General features: G+C 39.1%; 2 protein-coding genes across 3 annotated transcripts in view; one reads left to right on the forward strand and one right to left on the reverse strand.

Moving 5' to 3' along the window:
* The window catches only part of wdr93 (WD repeat domain 93), a 66,148-nt gene extending 52,887 nt beyond the window's left edge, over positions 1-13,261 (reverse strand). Inside the window, exons 1-5 of one of the 2 annotated variants that reach the window (XM_073032559.1) lie at positions 13,080-13,261; positions 7,415-7,708; positions 6,579-6,780; positions 4,464-4,528; positions 1,125-1,203 (exon numbers count right to left, since the gene is read on the reverse strand). In XM_073032559.1, coding sequence (XP_072888660.1) covers positions 1,125-1,203; positions 4,464-4,528; positions 6,579-6,780; positions 7,415-7,675 — 607 coding nt within the window. In that variant the 5' untranslated portion in view covers positions 7,676-7,708; positions 13,080-13,261. The remainder of the gene's footprint in view (positions 1-1,124; positions 1,204-4,463; positions 4,529-6,578; positions 6,781-7,414; positions 7,709-13,079) is intronic. The other variant, XM_073032560.1, reaches the window with a different exon arrangement.
* pex11a (peroxisomal biogenesis factor 11 alpha) lies at positions 13,161-25,889 on the forward strand. Its single transcript, XM_073032561.1, has 4 exons — positions 13,161-13,276; positions 13,627-13,798; positions 16,464-16,579; positions 23,573-25,889. The coding sequence occupies exons 2-4, from the start codon at positions 13,743-13,745 to the stop codon at positions 24,148-24,150; spliced, it is 750 nt and encodes a 249-aa protein (XP_072888662.1). The 5' UTR covers positions 13,161-13,276; positions 13,627-13,742; the 3' UTR covers positions 24,151-25,889.
* Positions 25,890-26,384: the final 495 nt, after the last annotated feature.

Consider the following 26,384-nt stretch of genomic DNA (forward strand, 5'->3'; position numbering starts at 1 on the left):
AACCTATGTCTTCTAACTTTAGACTACCCTATCAGAAAAAGACTATGATCATCCACCTTATCTGAGCAACCCAAGATTTTAATAAACCTCCAAGAGATTACCTCCTGGTCTCCAAAGCTCCAGCAAAAACAGCCCCTGTCTATCCAGTCTCTTCTTTTAACTCAAGTTCTCCACTCCTGGCAATATCCTAGTGATGCTTTTTTTTTGCCAACCTTAAACCTTGATGACGTCCTTTCTAAAGCTAGGCAACCAGAACTGCACAAAACACTCTAAGTACAGTCTCATCAATGGCTTATACAGCTGTAACATGACCTCTCAACTCTACCACTTGGTACTCCGATGAATAAAGGCAACTGAGCCAAATGCCTTTTTAACCACTTCATGTACACACACACACACACACACACACACACACACACACACACACACACACACACACACACACACACACACACACACACACACACACACACACACACACACACACACACACACACACACACACACACACACACACACACACACACACACACACACACCTCATGTTTATACCTGTACTGCTATGTCTATCTGTTCTACAGCACTTTGCAGGACCTTACCATTTACTATGAAAGTACCGTCCTGCTTTAACTTTCCAAATTGCAATATTTTGCATTTGCTCGAGTTAATTTCCATCCATCATTCCTTGGTCCACTTTTCCATTTTCTAGAACTAATTCTGGATCTTATTGTAATATTAGATAACCGTTTTCACTGACCAGTATACCACCAAGTTTGGGAACATTCACAAACTTATGAACCATGCCACCTACATTCTCATCCAAATTGTTATTGTGTAGATGATCAACAACAGGTGACCATTCATCCTGTAGCACACCACTGGTTACAGGACACCTTTTATACAAATTTGTTTCTACCGTAAATGTACTTGTTCTAGTTTGAGTATTGTGACCCATTACAGTATATTCACGCCAGGTACAAAACTGTTCAAACACACGATTTATGGCTGAAAATTATACTTTTCAAGACATCTACAGCCTCAAATTAGTGACTGCAGCAAAGGCAGCCAAATGAAGAAACATAAACTAGAAAAGGAACATGCTAAAACTTCAAAGAATTCTTTACCTTCAAGAGTCACACCAGCATAGTCTCCACCATCTGATAATTCAAATTTACTGCAAGTGTTTCTTTCACTTATATTCTCCTTAGAAACAATGAGAACAGAGATTTATTAAGTTATGGATTGCAATGTGTTTATGTTTTCACGCATTACCCTCAAGCAGGAAACATCCTGAGCATTAACAGAAAATTGTTCTCAGTTTTTCTTTAATCTGAAACACATACAGACCTGCTGTACATTATTTTACTGAATGTTTTATACTAAAGAAGATGGTCCTGCAAAATTGGAATTCAAAGGGATTTTGTGTCAGGCAAATCTTTCCTTATAAACTAAGAGACATCGGCAATTTTTACTTACAATGCATTGGGACCTTCTAACTCTGGTTTGAACGTATTTTAGTCAGTTATCTTAAATGAACCCATTATTAGTCACCTAACTCATCATTACTTGGAAGCACTTGTTCAGTTACTGTGGCTACAATATCAATGCTTCTCTGCATTGTATGTTTTTAATGGTCAGAGTTTATTTGTACAAAACAGGCACTGCACCATGACCTTGGTATGAATCAATTTGAACACAAAAAAAAATTGAAGTAATGTGTCTAGTGGTTTTTCTTATAGGAATAAAACAGCTTTGTAAAACCAGAAGGACAGCATGGAGGTGGGAGAAAAGGTAGGAGAAAGGTGACTCAGCCAACTTCTGTGTTTGTGTGGACACCCTCACAAGCAATTACTTGTCTTGATTGAGGAATCAGGGACCTTGATTGAGTCCTATGTTCTGCATAGCCACACGTGGTGTGGGAAGATCAATGAAGCAGAGGTCAGAGCATCCAGTTCATTTGTGATTGGTATCAATAGGCAGTGGTCATCAGAACAACCATCAATAAAAACTGAGGCTAGTTCAGGAGGAGGAACTAGAAGTGAAGAAGGTCAGCAATTTAAAATTCCTCAGTGATATCATTTCACAGGACCTGTTCTGGGCCCAGCACATAAGTGCAATTACAAAGAAAACATGGCATCAGCTTCTTTAAGAGTTTGCAAAGATTTGGCATGACAATCAAAAATTAGACAAATTTTTCTAGATGGGAGGTGGAGTGTATATTGACTGGGTGTATCATAGCCTGGTATGGAAAGACCAATGTCCACAAATGGAAAATCCTACAAAAAGTAGTGGATACAACCCAGTCCACTACTGGTAAAGCCCTCCCCATCAATGAGCATATCTACATGCAACGCTGTTGCAGGAAAGTAACATCCATCATCAGGACTCACGCCACTAAGTTCAGGAAGTTATTACCCCTCAATCATTAGGTTCTTGAAGCAAAGGGTATAACTTCACTCAGCTTCACTTGCCATCATTGAAATGTTCCCACAACCTATGGACTCACCTTCAAGGACTCTTCATCTCACGTTCTCAATATTCATTACTTACTTATTTATCACTATTATTTCTTCCTTTTTGTATTTGCACAGTAGCCTGTAGCTACTCCATCCCATGAGAATACGTGCCTGACATAGATGATTGATGTCCTACAGAACTGGCACTTGTCCAGTGACAGTTCTAACCCTTCAACTTTCAGGCAGTCAACACCTTCAGTAGCCTCATCTCGTACTCTTCCAAGGTGGACCTGAACACTATGAGATCATCCAAGTACATTAGCACCTCAAACAAGTTCATATCCCCAACAGTTTTCTCTATGACATGTTGGAAAATAGCTGGTGCTCCTGTTATGCCCTGGGGCATTCTATCAAACTAAAAGAATCCAAGTGGACATATGAATGTCGTCTTCTCCTTGTCAGTTTCACTCATGTGTATCTGACAATACTCACTCCTTAGGTCCAGCACACTGAACCATTTCTCTCCACTCAGACAGGTCAGCACATCCTCGATCCATGGAACAGTATACTGGTCGGTGACTGTACACCAGTTCAGTGTCCGATAATCAACATAGATTCATACCTTTCCATTCTTCTTCCTCATCTCCTCTATGGGTGATGCACAGGGACTCAGTGACTCAGTGATAATTCCGGCTTCCTTCTGTTTCAGCAGATGCTGCCGAACATCCTCCACCTCTGCAGGTGCTAATCGTCGAGACCTTTCTCTGAAAGGTGTGTCCTCTGTCACTCGGATGGTGTGGTGAGTACTCTTGGAGCAGCTCACATCAAACTCATCACCAGAAGAGACATTCTCAAACTTTAATATCATCTCTGTCAGCTTCTTTTCATCTTGGGTACCAGGAAGTCACCTAAGTTTGAATGATTTGGCTGTCAACTTTTCTGATCCAGGAAATTATCTCTATCCTGGTTTTCTCACAGGAAAGCTAGATATTATGGTCACTGGGAAAAGACGTGCCAGCAGCATCCTCCACCTGAGGGTAGCCTCTCTCTTCGAGGTGTTCCTGACAATGTCTGTCATCCTGTTTCCGTGCACGGCCAATGGTTTCTGCAGTTCAGGCCTCACCAGTATCCCAGTAGGTAAGCATGACTCCTCTTCGCCGTCTTCCGGAGCATCTGTCAGGAGGGCCTCAGAATCAGGCATTCAGGTAATTTGGGGTTTCCCGTCACTCTGGCTACTTCCCCAGGCCGTAACACAACAGGTTTGGACTGGGTATACCATACAGTTCCTCATCTGTGCTCATCATCCAGCCTAAGATGAGCTCGCACTTTCTCAAAAGCAGCTCAGAACACTGGGTGAGTGCACCAGGTTTTCAGAAAAATTCTCTCCAATTCTCTCTGCAGGATCCTACTAGCCTTCTCGCAATAGGAGTATTTGTTCCCACAAGAATGGGAGCTTCACCCTTCTCAGCAGGGTCAGGCAGACCAACACCAATGTATCAAGGGCCTCAGCTACCCCAGCATCTGCTTCAGAAAACTCCAGCTTCAACAAGAAGCTACCATCATATGGGTAGTCATCAGTACTAAGGCTCCAAATGTAATTGTGTCAAATACTGATCGTAGAAGGATCTGTACAGTAGAGTAACCTGAGAACCTGTGTCAAGTATGGCTCTGAACTCTGATATCCTGAGCTCTAACTGCACTGCACTAACTGCTATGCTACCATGACCACTGTAGTGTGTAATTGTACCCATTGGGAAACTCCTCTAGGAAATTTTTGAATTCTTACAAAATTGGGCACAAATGGAATCCAATTTCTAGAGTACAGAACTGCATCTCTCTAAGGCAGGACTGATGCTGCCAGTTGTTGTACACCAGCTGCCTCCTCAGCTTGAGTCACCTATACCCACAATAGACTGGATTCAATCAACAAATCTTCAAAAAAGGCATATCAAAAGTACAGGATTTTCATCAATTCTACCTACACAATTCATATGATAAAAGACTTACAGATGCATTGAAAATTTTTATAGAGGAAAATATGTCACCATAATAAAAAAGGAGATGCGCCAAACCTGAAATGAAAGAGAAATAAGTTGTTACAAAACACAACAAACATGTCCTTGACAAGAAAATGTGATTTTTTTTGTAATTTTTATATATATATACATACATACACACACACACACACACACACATATATAGTAAGAAGATAAATTGAAGCTGTAAATCGATAATGAAAGCAGAAAATGTTGGTATTGCACAGCAGGTTTAGTCAATATTTGAAGAAGATTTGCATTACAAATGTCAAAATAAAATTAACTCAGAATATTCCAATTTTATATGTGATTTTGTTTGAAGGGATCTTTTAGTACCAGACCTGGGATTTTTAAATTGGGTCATTCCACTTGCTGAGTCACTACAATTATGCAGGACATGCTAAGGCAGATCTGAAGCAAATTACATAGAAGGAGACATGGTTTTGAATACTTTTGGTAATGGCATGGAATAACTTGGTCTCAAGAAATAATAAGCAAGGGATACCATAATGTATGTTTTCCACCATGCACAAGAATGATCTATTAGAATCTGGTTTTAGGTGCTACCTGTGTAGAGCTGGTCAGTTCTCTCTGTGCACTGCATAGGGGCAAAAAGAATTAGCGTGGAGTTGATAAGGTGTGAGGAAGAGCGTGTTGCAGGAATACAGGGAAATAAGAAGGGGAATGGGACTAGACTAAGTACCCCACTGTGGAGCTTGTAAGGACTTGAGAGGCTAAATGACCTCTTTCTGTGACACAAGTACAAACCTTGATAACACGTGGAAAGTAATTAGCAATTAATAGAAATATCATATAAAAAGTCAAGGGCACAGGAGCATTAAAGTTGACCAGATTCCTATCATAATATGCATGAGTAACTACACCTAGGAATTATCAATCATACATTACATTTTTAACTTCAAACCATGCTGTACTCTCACTTCATTAATAATTTTAGTGAATTTTTGACAAAGACCTAAGAATCAGGCCAATGCAAAGCATATTTAAGCAATTATATTTGGGGGAAATATAACTTTTACTTAAATTGGAGATTGCAAACATAAAATCGATGTTGCTCTACTCCAAAAGTTGGTTAACTCTAAAACTGTACAAAAGTTATTTTTAAAAATAATATGATTATTTCACTCTAACCTCTGTTGATATAATTGTAGTTCAGTAGGAATGATAAACTATAGGGCTCTTTCCAACTTCCAAGTACCTCAGAGATCACATTAACACTCACAAAATGCAGGAGGAACTCAGCAGGTCAAGCAGCACCTATAGGAAAGAATAATGAGTCAATATTTCAGGCCGAGACAACTCTTCAGGACTGCAGGGGAAGGGGGAAGATGCCAGAATAAAAATGTTGGGGGAGGGGGGAAATGGGAAAGAGGCTAGCTGCTTCCTTCTGAAGAAGAGTCTTGGCCTGAAAACATCGGCTGTTTATTCTTTCCCAGAGATGCTGCCTGACCTGTTTAGTTCCTCCAGCATTCTGTATGTGTTGCTTTGGATTTCCAGAATCTGCAGACTTTCTTGTGTTTGTCACATAACACTATTTAGCACATTCATCGTGGCATAGTGCAGAAAAAAAATCTGCTTTGACTGGTGTAGAAGGAAATGGAAAAAGTAACCTATTATGCAAGGAGGAGCAAATTGCGCTGTGAAATTACCAATATCTGTCCTTATGAACCAGGAGATCAAGAGATTGAGACATTACTGCTCTGACAATGAGTCTTCAGCCTGTTATTTTTCTTTCTACAGATGCATCTTGACCTCCTGAACATCTTCATCATTTTCTCTTTTCTATATTGTCTAATACAGTTGGCTTCTTTGCTTGTGAGTCCGAGATGGAAAATCCAGCCAATGTTCTCTTTTTAATGATGTATGGTAATTCCTCATAGGACGTATGTTATACGCAAGTGAAAATCAGTGTATGGTTTCACTGTGACATTCCTTACAAGCAAACAGCTAATAAATTAAATGAACTGACGCATCAAAAATAACAAATTACAGGAGAAATTGGCAAGGAATCAGAGGCTGAAATAAGAAACAGTTAAATTAAACAATAAATACTTCCAATAAGTACCCATATCATCCACGGCAGCAAGCAAATGAAGCTGGCTTCCAACACTCTTTACTTGAACTGCAACTATCTCAACATCCTCTGTCTGCCAAACAGTTTTAACAGTGTGATTCTCCATATTGAGAACGGCTACTCCCTCGGAAAGTCCAGCAAAAATATAACTCCCATCCACAGAACCTGCAAGGCAGTTTACATTGCCAGGAACCTGCTCAAAAATGGAAAGGAGATAGTGATACAGTAATATTACAGTAGCCAAGAACACACAGAATCATTGATTTTTACATAGCCTTTTACATGACTAAAAAGCTTACTCTCATCATAAATCAGTATTACCCTTTCTTTCTCTCCCATAATCAAATCTCTTCACAGTGCACTCAAAAGTATTAAATATACTTTTTAATTAGCCAGAAATATGTTGAGTAGCTCAGGAAGAAGCAATTGGTTTATCATGTCTATTCCCTCGATAAATTAAAGAGCCTACCCCAAACGTTTTCACGCAATTTCATAGATGAGTCTAAAAGCCTTCTGTTAAATAATTACCTTATGGAAGAAAGGGAATTCAAGTGCCAGTGCAATTGGTCATATCAATACTTCAGCCTTATTTATCTCACATTTAACAGACAAGCATTTGGTTCAAGGACATTCCAGCACAGGATGCATTTTGAAGTAAGAAGGGGAGAAAACAAAATTATATCAACTGGGATACAAGTAGGAGAGAGGGATTAGTTAACTCATTGGAGGATACAATGAAGTAGATTTGATAACCATTTTTATGAAGCATGCTATATCAACAGGATTTAACCGTTAAATTTGATAGATTACAAAACACACTTGCTTACCTGAATTTCCTCTGATGATTCACACAAAGGTATTTTTTTCTTCGATCTTTCAACTTCCCTTTGCGCTTCCCTTTTTTCAATGATTTCACAAGAATTTTCTATAATGCGGCCAATTAATTTATCAATCATCCTGAAAGGCTGGGGTAACTCATCAAACAGTCGCTCTGGATCTTTTAGATAGTAGTCATTTTCATCATTGTCATTCCAATTATGTTCAGAAGGAGATGGTATTACCAGATGTTTCATAATGTTATTTGACATTCTTTTAAGTATCACAACTTCAGTTTTTCAACACTTAAAAAGATAAAAACATAAGAATATGAGAAAATAGAAACAGGATTTGGCCACTCAGTCCCTCAAGCCTGTTTCAACATTTAACATAATCATAACTGATCTGCTTCAGGCCTCGGCTCTTCTCCTGCACCAGTTCCCCATTGAGTTCAATTCTTTGATCTCTCAAAAACAAATCTACCCTTCATTTAAATACCCCATTGAATGATTAGCCTCAAAAACTTTGTGAAATAGAGAATTCTCACGATTCATCACCTTCTCACGTAGAAGTTCCTGTATACCTCAGATTTAATGACCACGCACTTATCTTGTAACCACATTCCCTCTTTCAAGACAGTTCCACCTATGGAAACATCTAAGCATCTATGCTTTTGTGCCTCCTCTGGATCATATATGTATTTCAATAAGTTCATTCTTCACTCTTATAAAAACAAAAATTACAGACCGAACATCTTCAGCTATGATGTGATAACCCTATGATCCCAAAAATAAGAGTAGTGAATCTCTTTTGGGCTGTTTCTAATGCTGGTATATTTCTCCTTAAATAAGCGGACCAAAACTTTGTACAGTACTCCAGGTGTGTCTCCACCAACACTAGTACAATTACAATACTTCCCTAAATCTAAACCCTAACTCTCTTGAGTAAAAACCACAATGCCATTTGCTTTCTAACTACATGTTTTAACTGCCTATTTTTTGTGATTCATGCAGAAAATTTATTAAGTCTCTACATGCTGCATTTATCCGCAATCCTTCTCCATTTCAAGTACCTACCTGTTTTGCATCCAAGAATCAAACATTTTAATACACTGCAACACATACAAAATGCTGGAGAAACTCAGCAGACCAGGCAGCATCTATGGAAAAGAGCGTCTCGACCCAAAACATCGACTCTACTTTTTTCCATAGATGCTGCTTGGCTTCCTGAGCTTCTCTAGCATTTTGTGTGTGTGTTGCTTTGGATTTCCAGCATCTGCAGATTTTCCTGTGTTTGTGATTTAACACACATACTCTTAAATATAGAACTTATTTCCAATATCTTAAACTCTCAGTTAACCAAATAAATTCATAATTTCTTACTTGTTTCAATCTTCTCTACCTTTTAGAGTGAAACAATTTGTAAAAATCAGTCTTGTGTTATTATGCTTTCTGCTTCAGAGGCTTGATTAAATCAACATGGACAGATGGGATGAAAATTTCATCTGTTGGTTACAAAGAGTACTGAGTGAAATTTCTTGTTCATTTGGTTTTTAACTGTATAGTATAGCCACAAAATGATGAGTGAGAACCGCAAATTTGTTAAACTTGGAGTGTGTTTATAACACTGAATTGAAGTGTGTAGCTTGATTATCATAAGTGAAGCTTTCCTTACTCTGTATTTAATTATTTTATAACCAATAGATTCTATTTACCTCAAGAAGATTGTGGTGAACAACCTTTCTCAAGCACCACAACCCTTGCACAAAGTCATTAGTAGAACAACTTTAATGGATTTGGTTCGTCTAACCTTACATCAAAAGCAAAATAAAAGTTCATTTCTGTTATTGACAGGGACCAGAAACGTGCACAAATACACCAGAGCTCGCTTCATGGCTGTGATCCTATTGGTCAACATATTCATGTACTATGCCAACAAAGCAACAGAATCAGAATCAGGTTTAATATCACTGGTATATGTCATGAAATTTGTTAACTTGATAGCAGCAGTACAATGAAATACATGATAAATAAATAAAGAAAAACAATTACATTAAGTATATATATATTATATATAAAATAAGTTAAAATGAGTAGTGCAAAATGAAAAATAGTGAGGTAGTGTTCATGGGTTGAATAACCATTCAGAAATCAGATGGCAGAGGGGAAGAAGCTGTTCCTGAATCGCTGAGTGTGTGCCTTCAGACTTCTGTATCTGCTTCCTGACAATGACAATGAGAAGAGGGCATGTCCTAGGTAATGGGGATCCTCAATGATGGACGCTGCTTTCCTCACGCACCGCTCCTTGAAGTTATCTTAGATACTATTGAGGCTGGTGCCCATGACAGAGCTGACTAATTTTACAAGTTACTGCAACTTACTTCAGTCTTATGCAGTAGCACCCCCACCCCCACACCAGACAGAGACGCAGCCAGTCAGAATGCGCTCCACGGTACATTTGTAGAAGTTTTCAAGTGTTTTAGTTGACAAGCCTAATCTCATAAAACTTCTTTTAAAATACAGCCAAAGTCTTGTGTTCTTTATGGCTGCATCAATATGTTGCATCCAGGTTAGGTCCTCAGAGATATTGACATGAAATTGCTCACTCTCTCCACTTCTTATCCCTCACTGAGGATTGGTTTGTGCTCCCTCGTCTTACACAGATTTCAATACTCAGTTTGTAGTAGTAGTTTGCAGATTCAATGTGAATTGGTATGTAAAACAAATAAAAACTATTTTTATACATATACTGTACATCCAACACTGTGCAAAAGTCTTAGGCACATGTAAAGCGAAGATGCTTTCAAATAAAATGAAATGAAAAGTTACTAAATATCAAAAAAATTACTACGAGAAGATGTTAACACTAAAAAACCAAATCAAATCAACATTTGGTGTGACCGCCCTTTACTTTTAAAACTGCATCAATTTTCTTAGGTATACTGTTTTGTAGTTTTATAAGAAAATTGGCTAGTAGGTTGTTCCAGGCATCTTGGAGAACTAGCACACAGTTCCTCTGCAGACTGTGGCTGTCTTGCTTGCTTCTCTGTTTCCAGGTAATCCCAGACAGCCTCGATGACGTTGAGAGCAGGGCTTTATGGAGGCCATACCATCTGTCACAGTACTTTTTGATGGTTTTTTTCACTGAAGGTAGTTCTTTATGACCTTGGTTGTGTGTTTAGTGTCATTGTCATGGTGCAGAATGAAGTTGGGATCGATCAGAAGCCTTACTGATTGTATTGCATGATGGATGAGAACATATGTACTTCTCCGCATTGAGGATTCCATTGTTGCCTCCCAAGTGCCAGGGTCTGTGACATCTCAGATCAAATCCTCAGCATTCTTAAGTGGGAGGGTGAACAGCCAGAAGTCGTGGTCAATGTTGGTACGAATGAAATGGGTACAATGAGTTACAAGGTTCTGCATATGAAGTTCAGGGAGTTAAGTGCTAAGTTAAAGGGCTGGACCTCCAGGGTTGTGATCTCAGGATTGTTACCCATGCCACATGCTAGTGAGGCCAGAACTAGGAAGATTATACAATTTAATACTTGGCTAAGGATTTGGTGTAGGAGGGAGGGGAAGATTTTAGGATCATTGGGCTCGCTTCCAGAAAAACTTGGAGCTGCACAGAACGGACGGTTTGCATGTGAACTGGAAGGGGACAAATATCCTAGTGGGAAGGTTTATTTATTTTGCATGGTGGGGTTTAAACTAGAGCTGCAGGGGGACAGGAAACAGATTGCCAGTTAGCGAAGAGGTTGTGGAGGCAGATTTTGGTAAAACCTCAGACAAAGTTAGGAATCAAAAGGTCGAGCATGTTGCGACTAGTGTCCAGAGCTGCGTATATTTCAATGTAAGAAGTATCGTAGGAAAGGCAGATAATAGTGCTGAAGGTGGCGTCACTGGTTTACTAACAGAGGCAATGTGTAGTGAGGAGAGGCTGTTGATAGGGCAAAATTGCAGTCAGCGGAATGAATTGCAACATAAAAAGTGGACAAAATCAAAAAGGGTGAATACAGGACTGAAGATGTTATATCTGAATGCATGCAATATACAGAATAAGGTAGATGAACTTGTACCACAGTTACAGATTGGCATGTATGATGTTGCAGGCATCACTGAATCAAGGCTGAAAGAAGATTATAGCTGGGTGCTTAATATTCAAGGATAATGTATTGAAAGGACAGGTAGGAAGGCAGAGGGAATGGCATTCCTCTGTTAGTAAAAAATCAAATCAAAACATTAGAAAAAGGTGACATAGGGTCGGAAGGTGTTGAATCATTCTGGATAGAACTGAGGAACTGCAAGGGTAAAAAGATGAGTGTTGTATACAGACCCCCAAATAGTAGTAAGGACGTGGGCTACAAATTACAATGGGAGATAGAAAATGCATACCAAAAGGGGAATGTTACAATAGTCATTGGGAAAATCAATATGCAGGTAGACTGTGAAAAATCAGTTTGGTGCTGGATTACAGGAGGTAGAATTTGTAGAGTGGTTATGAGATGGCTTTTTTACAGCAGCTCATGGTTGAGCCCAGTAGATGATCAGCTATTCTGGATTGGGTGTTGTGCAATGACATCTAAAACATCTAAAATAAAATTTATATTTAAAAAAACCTAGTGTGTCTAAAACTTTTGCATGGTACTGCATACAGCTATCATCTCCATGTTGCAACTTCTTGACAGGTGAAAATTCTGAAGATTATATCCACTCTCCCATTCATTGGTGATGAGGTGTAGCGTTGCAATGAGAAAAACATTAAAAAGGATCAGGACAATGAACCTTGTTTACTGAGATTGGAATGTTGTAGACCCTTTAGTTATGATCACAGTCCATATACCATCAGAAGTAAATGTCGAAAAACAACAATCTAATCAGAGAGATTACCAGGTGGTCAGAGCTTCTAAAGCCTCTTTGAAAGAAAAGCAATATCTTAATTGGCTCTCTGACCTTTTACAGTTCAAGATAGAGAAGAAACATTCAGGATGATATTGAGAACCTTGAACAATGCATCAGATGTACACAGAAGTCAGCACGAATAGCAGAAGAAATATGTCATCTCACAAACTACCTACCACAAATCCCAGCTTGCATCTCCTGCCCCAACAGCAATGTAGTCTGGAGGTCCTACAATCATCTCCGGTCCTGTTAGGGTACACAGAACCTATGCCCTCTAATTTTTGATTCCCTGACCCTGGGAAAAGGCTATGTCTCCTATCTGCACCCACTCAATACCCTATTGCAAATATGCTTCAACTTAACTTGAAATTACACCTGTTATATAGACTTCTCCAAATGAAACAGCTGTTCACTATACCTTGGTACAGGTGACAAGAACATGCCAATTACCAATTTTCTACTGCACTTAAGTAATTTAATGTAAAGAATAAAACATGTAATGCTCAAACCTAATAATTCAATCCAGACAGGGAGTCCCTGGTTTCTTTTCCTAGTGGAATCAACATTATAACAAGCAAGTTCTATATAAAGGAAAATATACATAGACTCTTACACTTTTCCGTAAGTCTTTGTATACTTTAATGAAAATTGCTTCTTATTATGTTAATGGCTGGCCATAGGCTTCGTCATAGTAGTTGACGATTGTTTTAAGGGAGAATTGTTTACAAAAAGCAATAAACAATATAATAAATTAAAATGAAACAAATGCACCAACCTGTACAACTTTCAGGCTGAAGCAAATTGTCCTTTCGGTTTGTGGAGAGAAGTTCGTTGACGCCTCCCGTTGCTAGGATACCAAGACCGGAAGTGCTGTCCGTCCCATCAAAACGTCCGCCGACTCCTCGCCGGTGTTGTGGGGGAGATGAGGAAGCGAAAGGCCGTAAAATTAGTTAACTTGGTGTTTTGAATCGGGTAATTGCATCCTTTTAAGGAATATTTTAATCTTTTTCCCATTTTACATTGGCAATCTTCGCGATTTTCATTTGGATTAATATCTAAAATGTGTGGAATAATCTTTGGCCTGATGAAGAGGGGATCGGGGTTAAAAGGTCGAAGTGAGAGGAGTTCTCCTAGCCTTAGAATTGATTAGAAAATAGTTAAGTACGTAATTAACTTAAGTCATAATAAGTCGATGGGGTGTTAGTGAGATCAGTGTTATCGGGTCAGAAGTAGTTCACTTATTGTCGGCACACTGTATTTGTCTTTATGTTTTTTTTTAAACCATTTTTTTTCTTTTATCACTTCTTCCCGCTGATCTACAGATCGAAGTTGTGGTTACTTTGGGAAATTTGGGTCTTTCTTGGGTCAGCTCCTGGGCTCATCGGTTTTCTTAAAACACCCAAACTCGAGTGATCTCTGCTGGTTCCCGTAACTGTCCATGGATTTCTATGTGAGGTTTACCTCCCTCAGCCAAGGAAGAGACAAAATTTTCAGGTATATATTTTCACATTATAGTTATGCACTGCCAGGATATAGAACTGAGCTGTTTGTATTTTCATTTGAGTTCGCTACCTTCCTTCCCCGTTAGTTGCATTCCTAGCTTTTTTTTCTTTTGACAAATGAAAGCATTGTGATCCAGTTTGTAATCACAAAAACCCCAGCTTAATGCAGACATTGTGCAAGTTATGCCTGGTGGCTAAGCTCGCACTTGTTTGTTTTTGTTGACTTAAAGTACCTATTCTTCTGCAGTATTTGGAAAAGTAGAATGTCACTATTTAGTTTATATACAAATACGTACTGAAGTTTGCTAGAATTGTAGTCTTTGAACTATCTTAATTGTTGGAAATAATCTGCAATTAAAATTTGTATATGTTGCTGAATAATTTCTATATACTTCTGTGGCATATATACAGTTCTGTGGAAAAGTCTTTGGGCATGTAAAAATCTGTAAAGTGAAGATGCTTTCAAAAATAATGAAATGAAAAGTTTCTGAATAGTAAATTTACTATAAACAACAGTTTTTTTTAAAAAAACTAAATTGAATCAATATTGGGTGTGACCACATTTTGCCTTTAGAATGGCATCAGTTCTTTTAGGTACACTGTCATGCAGTTTTGTAAGTAAATGGGCTGGTAGGTTGTTCCGAGCATCTTGCTGAACTTGCCACAGTTCTTCTGCAGACTTTGGCTGATTCACTTGCATCTGTCTGTCCATGCCAGACCGCCTTGATGATTTTGACATCATGGTTCTGTGGAGGCCATACTATCTGAAATCATGTAAAATATCTAGGATGCCTAAGACTTTCACACAGTACTTCAGTTCAATTCTATTCAAGTTTAATTGTCATTCGACCGTACATGAAAAACCATGAACACAGCCAAATGAAACACAGTTGCAAGCACATAAAGGTATCAGTAAGATACAGCCATACAGTAATTTAAAAAAAATACTTTTAAATTGTATTGTTCTGAGGTAGACCAGTATCTACATATAACTTTAGGGTATGCTTTAATGTTGAGTAAAACTAAAATATTCCAGGTATGAAACTTTTATTTTCTGGATTTTTTCACATCAAAGTTTTTTTGTACTCTAAGTATGTTAGGAATGCCAAATGATTCAGACTTTGCACTGACACCAAGCTGACCGTGTTAATCCATATTTGGAGCCTCAATGGGGTTAAGTAACTTAGAGAAAGTAGATTTGCACCGAGTGCAGAGCAAAGCCAATGCACTGACAAACTTGTTTTGAAGTTACTCAATCCTTTGGACTGTCAGGGACCTCAATTACTTGAATTTAAATTTTATTGAAGGTGAGTGAAGTATCTAGGCATGTAGGGTGTTCTGGTTTGACTATATTTTGGACTACACCTTTGAACTTCAAGCATGTCTTTCATGTTGTATTTTCCATGACAAACACCCTATCAAATGCTTGTTGTCTTAGATGAATCATTTTAAAATTTGTCAGTTCCACTGTTTTGTTCTTCCTATATGTATAAACCTCTCCATTTCTGTAACTTGTGAATCAAGTGTTTAACTCTAGAGAAAGTTTTGAACATCTTGTCTGCTTTTTCTTTCCTTTGTTTCTTAAATTGTGCTTTTTTTTAGCTTCATTTTTTTTTTAGCAGAGTCCCAATGGCTCGGTTTTAAGTTTTCATTGGTAATACTCCTCCTGAAATGTGCTGTAATGGTTTTGCTTTGTAAGTGATAGACAATCGAAGTTATTGGGTGTGACATTAAAATTCCTGTTGGATGTGAGTCTAGCAGTGTAAATTCAGATTAAGTGACGTACATCTGATGGCATTAATGAAACTGAAGGAATTTTTCTTTGAATGCTCAGTCAGATATTACTATCTAGCAATGTGTAAAAATGCAAATGATGTGCTATGATTCTTCGCCCTGTCAACTATCTTCCTGAAATGTGTATTCTCAAGAAGTTCAGTTAATTTCTACATTCTCTTGGTATTTGGTCTAGAAAAGCATCTTAATTTGTCTTTGGTTATAGTGCTGAACAGGAAGAAATTAATTTCTTGGGTGTCTGCTTTGTCGTCATGTTTTTCAGTGCAATTGCTTTTAAATATTATCATTCTGTTGTAGATAACCAGTTTACTAGTCTGTATGCTTATTACACTAGACATTACTACTAAAGCTATCCAAAAATGAATCTTGCTTATCCTGCAGGCTCAGATTTTCCTCAGCTTCAACATATTTCCATTTCCACCCTCAATGCATTAATGACAAAGATGTTTGCTTCCTCTTCTGTAAATGATGGCTGTCATTCTACAAGGCATAGTTTTTCCTTCTAGCCCATCTACACACTATTTTAAAACTGGTTTTAAATTGCTAGTTCTAATGATTTCCAATGACACTTAATTAATCTGTTTGCATGGACCTGCCACCCTTTAAAGATTCTTTGAGTATGATTTCTTTCATTTCATCTATAAAACTTGGTTTTGACTCTCAACTGGATTGACTATTGTAAACTCTGCTGTGGGAAGCTGCAAGAAAATGTGGCAGATGTTTATCAGTTTTAAAAGCATGCTCTGACTTTTTTTTCATCCAAGCCATTTATTAAGGATTGCACATTTGCCATAAGCATTACTTTGCTCTTTGTTGCATGCAGTGGGAAATGAGCTCTGTGCTTGCATTTTGTTTTCTTTCAGAACCACTCAATATGCATGCATATTACTTAATTACTTCATTCACAAGGATGGCAGTAAAAAGGAGCTGGCTGCCAAACTTAAACATCTGGAATCTAACTTGAGTACAGGACGTAAATGTAAGTATCCAACCTGCTGCAGGAGGAGGAAGAATGCCACACCCCATATTTGTTTTAGTAATCATTAGAGAACAATGATTATTAGCGGTTTGATCAAGGCACGACTGCGGAAATGTGTGGACATCAGCAAGTTAGACCAGTGGGAAGAGTTTAAAGTGAGATAGTTTTTTTTTAGAGTGGGTAGCAGAGTAGAAGGGCTTTGGTTCAATGGGGCTTCGGCAATAACAGGTCAAGGCCAGGTAAGTTACCAGTGAAGAATAGAAACAGGAATTATGTCTGTGAGGTCATTGTTCTGTACCGGGTGTCAGATGTGGGATGTCCAGGTGACTCCCAGCCTCCTGGAGGCCACATCTGCGCCAGGTGTGCTAAGCTGCAACTCCTTAGGGACTGGGTTAGGGAACTGGAGATGCAGCTCGATGACCTTCGTCTGGTCAGGGAGGGTGAGGAGGTAATAGAGAGGAGCTATAGGCAGATAGTCATACCGGGGCCTCGGGAGACAGATAAGTGGGTAACATTCAGGAGAGGGAAGGGCAAGAGTCAGATACCGGAGAATACCCCTGTGGCTGTCCCCCTTAACAATAAGTACTCCTGTTTGAGTACCGTTGGGGGTCTGGGAACAGCCTACCTGGGGGAAGCAACAATGGTTATGCCTCTGGCACGGAGTCTGGCCCTCTTCCTCAGAAGAGTAAGGAAAGGAAGAAGGCAGCAGTAATAGGGGCAGGGGTCAGACAGACAATTCTGTGAACGCAGGAAAGAAACACGTATGGTAGTTTGCTTCCCAGGTGCCAGGGTCTGGGATGTTTCTGATCGTGTTCATAATATCCTGAAGTGGGAAGGTGAACAGCTAGAGGTTGTGATGCATATTGGTACCAATGACATGGTTAGGAAAAGGGAGGAGGTCCTGAAAACAGATGACAGGGATTTAGGAAGGAAGTTGAGAAGCAGGACCTCAAAGGTAGTAACCTTGGGATTACTGCCTGTGCCACGAGACAGTGAGTATAGGAATAGAATGAGGTGGAGGATAAGTGTGTGGCTGAGGGATTGGACCAAGGGACAGCGATTCAGATTTCTGGATCATTGGGACTTCTTGGGGCAGGTGTTACCTGTACAAAAAGGACAGGTTGCACTTGAATCCTAGAGGGACCAATATTCTGGCAGGGATGTTTATTGGGGAGAGTTTAAACTAGAATTGCTGGGGAGTGGAAACTAAACTGAAGAGATGGAGGAAGAGGCGTTGGCTCACAAATAGAGAAAGCTTGTAGACAGTGTGAGAAGGAAGATAGGCAGGTGATAGAGAAGGGATGCGCTTAGACTGATGGTTTGATGTGTTTATTTTAATGCAAGAAACACAATGAACTAAGTAGATGAGCTTAGAGTGTGGATCATTACTTGGAACTAAGATGTTGTGGCCATTACAGAGACTTGGATGGCTCAGGGGCAGGAATGGTTACTTTGAGTACCAGGCTTTAGATGTTTCAGAAAGGACAGGGAGGGAGGCAAAAGAGGTGACCATTGCTGGTCAGAGATAGTGTCATGGCTGCAGAAAAGGAGGAGGGATTGTCTACTGAGTCTCTGTGGGTGGAAGTTAAAAATAGGAAGGGGCCAGTTACTCTAATAAGTATTTTTATAGACCATCCAATAGTAACAGGGACATCGAGGAGTAGATAGGGAGACAGATTCTGGAAAGGTGTAATAATAACAGGGTTGTCGTGGTGGCATAGAAGAGTACAAGATAATGAGAGGCATTGATCGTGTGGAAAGTCAGAGGCTTTTTTCCCAGGGCTGAAATGGCTAACACGAGAGGGCACAGTTTGAAGGTGCTTGGAAGGAGATGTCAGAGGTAAATTTTTTATGCAGAGAGTGGTGAGTGTGTGGAATGGGCTGCTGGCGACGGTGGTAGAGGTGGATACGATAAGGTCTTTTAAGAGACTTGTGGATAGGTACATGGAGCTTGGAAAAATAGAGGGCTATGGGTAACCCTAGGTAATTTCTAAAGTAAGTGCATGTTCTCCACAGCATTATGGGCTGAAGGGCCTGTATTGTGCTGTAGGTTTTCTATGTTTCAAACATTTACAAGGAGTAATAGTTGTAAAAGCAGGTTATTATGTTCCTCTGCAATTCTTTGTTATTTCAAAGCATTTAATTAAAAGTGAATGGATTAATTTGTTATTACAAGTCTTGTTTCTGAGAACCTCTTTTCTCCAAGGATTTCCCACATCGGGTATCATCAAGGCTGAAATGCAGTAGGATTTCAGATTAAGCATAGGCAGTCACTTTTGAATAAATTTGATAACTTGTTATATCTGTGGATTTTCCAAGCACTTGACATCCATTGAACTCTATCTGTAGTGAGATTCCTGATATGTTAATGAATGGTAGCCAATTTCAGGAAAGAAATAACTAATCATAGTTCCACATTGAAGAAGCAATGTTCCCAACAAAAATCTTCCAACAATGTAATGGTATTGACTATAAACATACCTAATAGTAACACCGAGTGTTATAACTATCATTATCCAATTTCCCCTCTGTGTTGAAAGTTAAACAAGAAATTCTGCGGATGCTGGAAACCAGAACAACACAGGAACTCAAAGTCAGGCATCATGTATGGAGAGGAATAAACAGTCATTTTCATGCTGAGACCCTTCATTAGGAGTAGAAAGGAACAGGATTGTCAGGCTTTAGCACGAAAGAGGCGTTGGCTCTGAGTAAGTTTCTGTTAAGATTCTCTTTTTTTTCTCTTGCTCTACCTAGCGTAGTAAATGGCCATTTTATGTTCTTCATGCCGGATGTTGGAATCCTGACTGAATTTTGTCCTGTCATCTACCTGCCCCTCCTGACAGTCAGACTGCATGCGATCTTTGTTTTTTTTAAACCATCGGTCCTATCCTGAGTCCCTTCACTCCAGTTCCCACTCCACTGCCAAATTAGTTTAAACCTTCCCCAATAGCTCTAACAAACCTGCCTGTAAGAATATTGTTTCCCTTCTCTCCCCCCCCCCCCCCCCCCGGGCTCACCTGTATAGGTCAATGTATAGGTCATACCTCCCCCAGAAGAAATCCCAGTGATCCAAGTACCAGAAGTCCTGCCCCCTGAACCAGCTTCTCAGCCATGCATTTATCTGCCAAATCACCCTGTTTCTACTCTCACTGGTGTGTGGCACAGGTAACAATCCAGAATGCATGGAGTGTAAGAAATAAGGTGGATGAACTTAGTACAAATTGTCAAGTATGATGTGGCCATCACTGAATCATGGCTGAAGGGTGATTGTAGCTTGGAGCTGAATCTGCAGGGTTACACATTGTATCGGGGGAAATAAGAAGGTAGGCATAGGGGGTGGCGTGGCTCTGCTGGTAAAGAATGGCATCAAATCAGTGGAAAGATGTGACATAGGATCGGAAGATGTTGAATCCTTGTGGGTTGAGTTAAGAAACTGCAAGGGTGAAAGGACCCTGATGGTAGTTATATACAGGCCTCCCAACTGTAGCTGGGATGTGGAAGTTGATTGGAAAAATCAGGTTGGCAATGGATCTCGAGAGTGAGTTTGAATGCCTATGAGATTTTTTTTAAGAGCATAGGCTCATTGACATTGAGCCTATGAGGGGATCAGCTATACTAGATTGGGCGTTATGTAATGAACCAGAGGCGATTAGGGAGCTTGGGGTAAAAGAGCCCTTAAAAGCCACTGATCACAATATGATTGAGTTCAACTTTAAATTTGATAGGGAGAAAGTAATGTCTGATATAGCAGTATTTCTGTGGAGTAAAGGAAATTACAGTGGTATGAGAGAGGAGTTGACCAAAGTAAATTGGAAGGAGATGTTGGAAAGGATGACAGCAGAGCAGCAATTGTGTGCGTTTCTGGGAAAATGAGGAAGGTACAGGAGAGATGTATTCCAAAAACTAAGAAATCCTCAAATGGCAAACTAGTACAAACATGGCTGACAAGGGAAGTCAATGTTAATATAAAAGGAAAAGAAGGCATACAACAAAGCAAAAAATTAGTGGGAAGATAGAGAATTAGGAAGCTTTTTAAAAACCTATAGAGAGCAACTAAAAGACTCATTAGAAGGAAAAAGATGAAATATGAAAGCAAGCTAACTAGCAAACGATATCAAAGTATCAAGTGTCATGTATGTTAACATAAATAAATAAGAGATGAGAATGGATATAGGACTGCTAGAAAATGAGGCTGGAGAAATAATAATGGGAGGAGATGACAGTTGAACTAAATGAGTATTTTGTATCAGTCTTCACCGTGGAAGTCACTAACAGTGTGCCAGATGTTGAAGGGTGTGAGGGAAGAGGAGTGAGTGCAATAACTATTACAAGGGAGAAGGTGTTCAAAAAGCTGAAAGACCCAAGGGTACACAAGTCACTCAGATCAGATGAACTGCAGCCTAGGGTTCTGAAAGAGTTAGTGGTAGAGATTGTGAAGGCAGTAGCAATGATCTTTAAAAAATCATTGGACACCACATGATGCCAGAGGACTAAAAAATTGCAAATGTCACTCTACTCTTTAAGAAAGGAGGATGGCAGCAGAAAGGAAATTGTAGACCATTTAGCCTGACCTCAGTGGTTGTTAGTCAATAGTTGGGATGAGGTTACGAAGTACTTGATGACACAGGGCACGATAGGACAAACTCAGCATGGTTTCCTTGAGAGGAAAATCTTGCCTGATGAAACTGTTGGAATTCTTTGAGGAGAGGTCCTTCTGCAGCTGTACAGGGCCCTGGTGAGACCCCACCTGGAGTATTGTGTGCAGTTTTGGTCTCCAAATTTGAGGAAGGATATTCTTGCTATTGTGGGAGTACAGCGTAGGTTCACAAGGTTAATTCCCGAAATGGCGGGACTGTCATGTGTTGAAAGATTGGAGCGACTGGGCATGTATACACTGGAATTTATTAGGATGAGAGGGGGATCTGATTGAAACATATAAGATTATTAAGTGATTGGACACGCTGGAGGCAGGAAGCATGTTCCCGCTGATGGGTGAGTCCAGAACTAGAGGCCACAGTTTAAGAATAAGGGGTAGGCCATTTAGAACAGAGATGCGAAAAAACTTTTTCACCCAGAGAGTGGTGGATATGTGGAGTGCTCTGCCCCAGAGGGCAGTGGAGGCCAAGTCTCTGGATGCATTCAAGAGAGAGTTAGATTTAGAGCTCTTATAGATAGCGGGGTCAAGGGATATGGGGAGAGGGCAGGAATGGGGTACTGATTGTGTATGATCAGCCATGATCACCGTGAATGGTGGTGCTGGCTAGAAGGGCCGAATGGCCTACTCCTGCACCTACTGTCTATTGTCTTCTACAAGTAGGACATTTAGGTGGGTGCAGTGGATGTTGTATATTTGGACTTCCAGAAGGCTTTTGACAAGGTGCCACACATGAGACTGCTTACCAAGTTAAGAGCCCATGACACTTTTACAGGAAAGTTGCTAACGTGGTGAGAGCATTGGCATTGGCTGATTTGGTAGGAGGCAGTGAATGGGAATAAAAAGGATCCTTGTCTCATTGGCTGCTAGTGACTATGGTTCCACAGGCCTTGGTGTTGGGACCGCTTTTTATACTGTATATTAATTATTTGGATGATGGAATAGATGGCTTTGATGCCAAGTTTGCAGATGATTCGAAGATTGGTGGAGAGACACCAATGTTGAAGAAACTGGAAGGCTGCAGAAGGACTTGGACAGACCAGGAGAATGGGCAAGAAAGTGGCAAATGAAATGCAATGTTGGAAAATGCATGGTCTTGCATTTTGGTGGTAGAAATAAATGTGCAGACTATTTTCTAAATGGGGAGAAAATCTGAGATGCAAGAGTTCAGAGAAAGGTGACTAGACTCTGCGTGATAAGAGCTATGAAGAAAGATTGAAAAAATAAATCTTTTTAGCCTGAATAGACTCAATGAGAGGGGACATTGTAGAAGTGTTCAAAATCATTAAGGGTATGAGTAAGGTGGATGCCATCTGCTGCTTCAAAGTTAATTCATCAACGAGGACATGGGGCCATGGGTGGAGACTGGTTAAAGCGAGATTTCAGACTAACATCAGGAAGCATTTCTTTACACAGCAAGCTGTGTAAATGTGGAACAAGCTACCTAGTTGTGTAGTTGAAAATAGTAACTTAGGATTTCAAATCTAAGCTTGATAGTTATTTCAACACTATGTGAATAGCAATCTGGCAAGCTTTGTTAGATTTGATGGCTTGTTCTTGTCATAAACGTTCTAATGTTCTTATGACACTATCAGGGTCAGATTTAATAGTAATCAAGGTCAACAGAGATAATTTAGCACTTCATTACTAAATTTGAAAATTATCCCAGTTCATTGAGGTTGAACAGCTGTGTTGTGAAGTGAGAGGGTTACCCATTGATCCAAGCTATACATGTTTGTGTGAGTAAGAAGGAATATGAGTTTATCACTTGGAGGGAATTTCTGCATTTGGTTCAATTAATTATAAAATCCTTGTCAGATTCATGTGATGGAAATTGCTAGAACAAGAAACAATAGGAAAATGGTTTTTGATATACAGTAATATTCGTAACACTTCCCATACACTTTGACATCAGTGTAAGTCTTTTAAACAGCAGTTCAAATTGCTCAAGACTACCGGTAGTTTTTTTTTGGCCAGGCATTAAAGAATACTAACACATGGGAGATGTCTAACCTGCCTTGTCCCAAAACATTGACTGTTTATTCCCCTCCATAGATACTGCCTGACTTGCTGAATTCCTCCAGCATTTGTGTGTGTTGCTCAAGATTTCCTGCATCTGCAGAATCTCCTGTGTTCACATGGGTGTATCTGTTTTTGTTCCTGATCACCGAACAGTTACTGTGTGTAATATTGCAAATGGAAGAAATTTTGCTTTCTGAAAACTCAAACAGAATGTCAAAATTTAAATCACTTCTGCCTCACCCAGACTCATTATTAAATATTTTAACCACTGATAATGAGTAAAGGCTCATGTTAAATTCTGTTTTATTTTATTTCAGTATTCCGTTTGGGTAACACATTGGATTCGGTGCAGACAGCCAGAAGGAACATTCATATTTCAGATCCGGTGCTTAGGTTTTGCCTCACAGTCATTCCCCTCAGTCGGGCTGTGTACTATATTTGTGATAACATTCTCTGGGCAGGAGCAGTGGGACTGAGTAATATCAACAAAGAGAAGTGGAGCAAGCGATGCAACCATTACTATTTCTTCTCACTGATTGTCAGCCTGGGGAGAGATATCTATGAAGTTGTCCAGCTCATGAAAGAAGAAGCGCTTGTCCAGAGAAGACAACAGAGTAAATCTATGACCACCCTGGAAAACAATCATGTGCAAAAAGAGTGTATCTGGATAGCAAGGATCAAGACTAAAGTTTTTCTTGTGCTGCTTTTTCAATGCCTTAGGAATAATCCTCCTGTATTGCTTGACATTATTAAAAACCTTTGTGACCTCACCCTCCCACTAGACAAACTTGGCATCTGCAAAACCAGTGCTGCTGTGGTGGGTTTATGTGGCCTTCTTTCCTCTATTCTTTCAATTCTGACTTTGACACATCCAGTACTGAAGTTGAGACCATGAATAAATATCCAGTAATAAGAATTGTATTATTTCTCTGATAAAATTGAGAGTATTTCTGAAATGGAAACAGCATTTTCAGTCTGTATCTTTAGATTCATAAGATATATTGGTAAATTTTAATATTTTGACAAATTCAACTGTTTTCTTTTTTTTAATCTTTTGAGTTAGATTGGTTAATACAATGATTTCCATTGAGGATTATTCCCATGAACTTGGAACAATCTCCCATTTTGCTTCCCTAGACAAACATATCTATTGTGTTCATGTGGAACCAAGCTCAAGTTAGCAAAATGCCATTTGGGTACTAAAACCTGGAAAACACAGCAATCTGTTTCTTTGATCTGTGAGGGGAAATTTACTGACTGCCTGATCTTGCTATTCTGCTTTATCGATATTTTATTTCTCATTCTTATCCCAACAGAATAAATGGGAAGAAAAAGAAAAAATTTAATTGACATCTTATAACAAGACATCAGTCTGGAAATTATTACTTGAAGGAAGGGGGAAAGTGGGAACAAATACCAGGCACTCTAGAATTCTGAAATGGTAATGCATAATTGTTATCAACAGTAGCATTGCAATAAATTACAATGTTTTGGAGATAAATCTCTGAAATTGAAAGCATAGTAACTTAATTTCATTTCTAGCGCTGTTAGTAATAGAAGGGAAGAGCACTTCATGTAATTTGTTTCAGGCCACTTGAGAAAACAATGTATTTTTGTCAGACAACCACTATTCCAGACTGAAATCTGTCTGAATTTTTACCTTTGCAAAGAATATTTTTAACTTCTAATGTTTCAGGTGCCCTGTGCCATTTGCCCAGGTATTAAGCCATATAGACCAGGAGGTCCTATATTCAGTTTTGTGATCTTGCTTATCTGAGGACTAGTTCTGTAAGTATTCCCACTTTTACCTAAAACTTTGTTTTCAGGATTAAATTTTATATTAATTTGAGTTGAAAGTATAGTGTAACTATTTAAGTTTGTTATGGACATTGGGGAAGGTCCCTTCAGTGATGCCCTTCATAGTCAAGTAACTTTAGGGAAATGGCAATTTGAACTGAATAAGGCCACAAATATGGTGAGCTTGAACTTTATAAAACCTCATTGTCTCTTTGTATACTCCTTGTGGAAGTTATTATGTAACAATTACTATTACATTTTTCTGTTAGAAAACAGGATCCAATATTTTAAAGGGCTCAGTAAAATGTAACTGAGAAAGTGCCTATTACCTACAAATGAAGCAACTTTAGAACAATAACAAGTTGTTGGATAATGAGTTACTTAACTTTGAGCTCTTCTCATCAATTTGTAAAAAGCTTTTTGAAAATCCAAAACTACAGGTCTCTCTTGAGACAGAATACATCTGAAGTTAGAATATTCATAAGCTGTCTAATGAGGAACCTCTGTTTACTGAAAGCCTATGCAAATAAAGCCAGTATGTTTTGCATTTATTGAGGCTTCAAAAGAATGTTAACATTTTTTTAACTAGGAACTGCTCCTGGACATGGTGCAGCTCAGGAATGCTGCATGTTATAACATTAAGACTAACTATGTAATACACATTCTAGTCTAGCAAGATAGGATATCAAGTTGTATCTAACAAAGAGTGGTGATTTCTGTATCCTAAATTAGGAAAGAACAAATGTTCTACATTGCTGCAAACCAGTGCTGCTATACTTGAACTGAATAATTTAACTGTTCTGTTTGTGAGTTCTAATAAAGTAATGTTACAAACTTTGTGCAAAGTTTAATTTCTATTATATATGCATTCAATTTCAATGCAATCACAGGTATCTTGTAACCTTAAAATTGTCACAGAGAGACCCACTACATAAATGGTCCATCAATTACTCTACTATTGGAGAGGATTCTTGGATATATTTTCCATGTTTGAAACAATATGGGCAAATAAGCAATAGTCTACTTGACCTTTAAGGGCAGGTCAAGTCTTATAAACTTGTATTTTCTTTTTTAGGAGATGACAAAGATGATGAGAGAAGAGCAGTGGATATTTATAAGTAGACTTTAAAAAGGCATTCAGCAAGGTCCCTTGTGGTAGGGTGATCTAGAGGGTTAACCTACATGAGACCAATAGCAATATTGGATTCAAAACTGGCTTGCCCATAAAATACAAGCTAGAGGTAGAGGGGTGTTAGTCCTGACTGCAAGGCAGTGACCAGTAGTATTCCACAGGAATCAGTGTTGGGACCTCTTATAGAGCAGGTGTGAAGA

This window comes from Hemitrygon akajei, chromosome 30 (genome assembly GCF_048418815.1).
Source record: "Hemitrygon akajei chromosome 30, sHemAka1.3, whole genome shotgun sequence".
NCBI classification, from domain to species: Eukaryota; Metazoa; Chordata; class Chondrichthyes; order Myliobatiformes; family Dasyatidae; genus Hemitrygon; species Hemitrygon akajei.

Bases quoted from the DNA above. Each gene is read 5' to 3' on its own strand.
- pex11a (XM_073032561.1), top strand. From the start codon at position 13,743: ATGGATTTCTATGTGAGGTTTACCTCCCTCAGCCAAGGAAGAGACAAA. The intron at 13,799-16,463 runs GTATATATTTTC...GTTTTCTTTCAG, and splicing joins GGAAGAGACAAAATTTTCAG to AACCACTCAATATGCATGCA. The intron at 16,580-23,572 runs GTAAGTATCCAA...ATTTTATTTCAG, and splicing joins CTTGAGTACAGGACGTAAAT to TATTCCGTTTGGGTAACACA.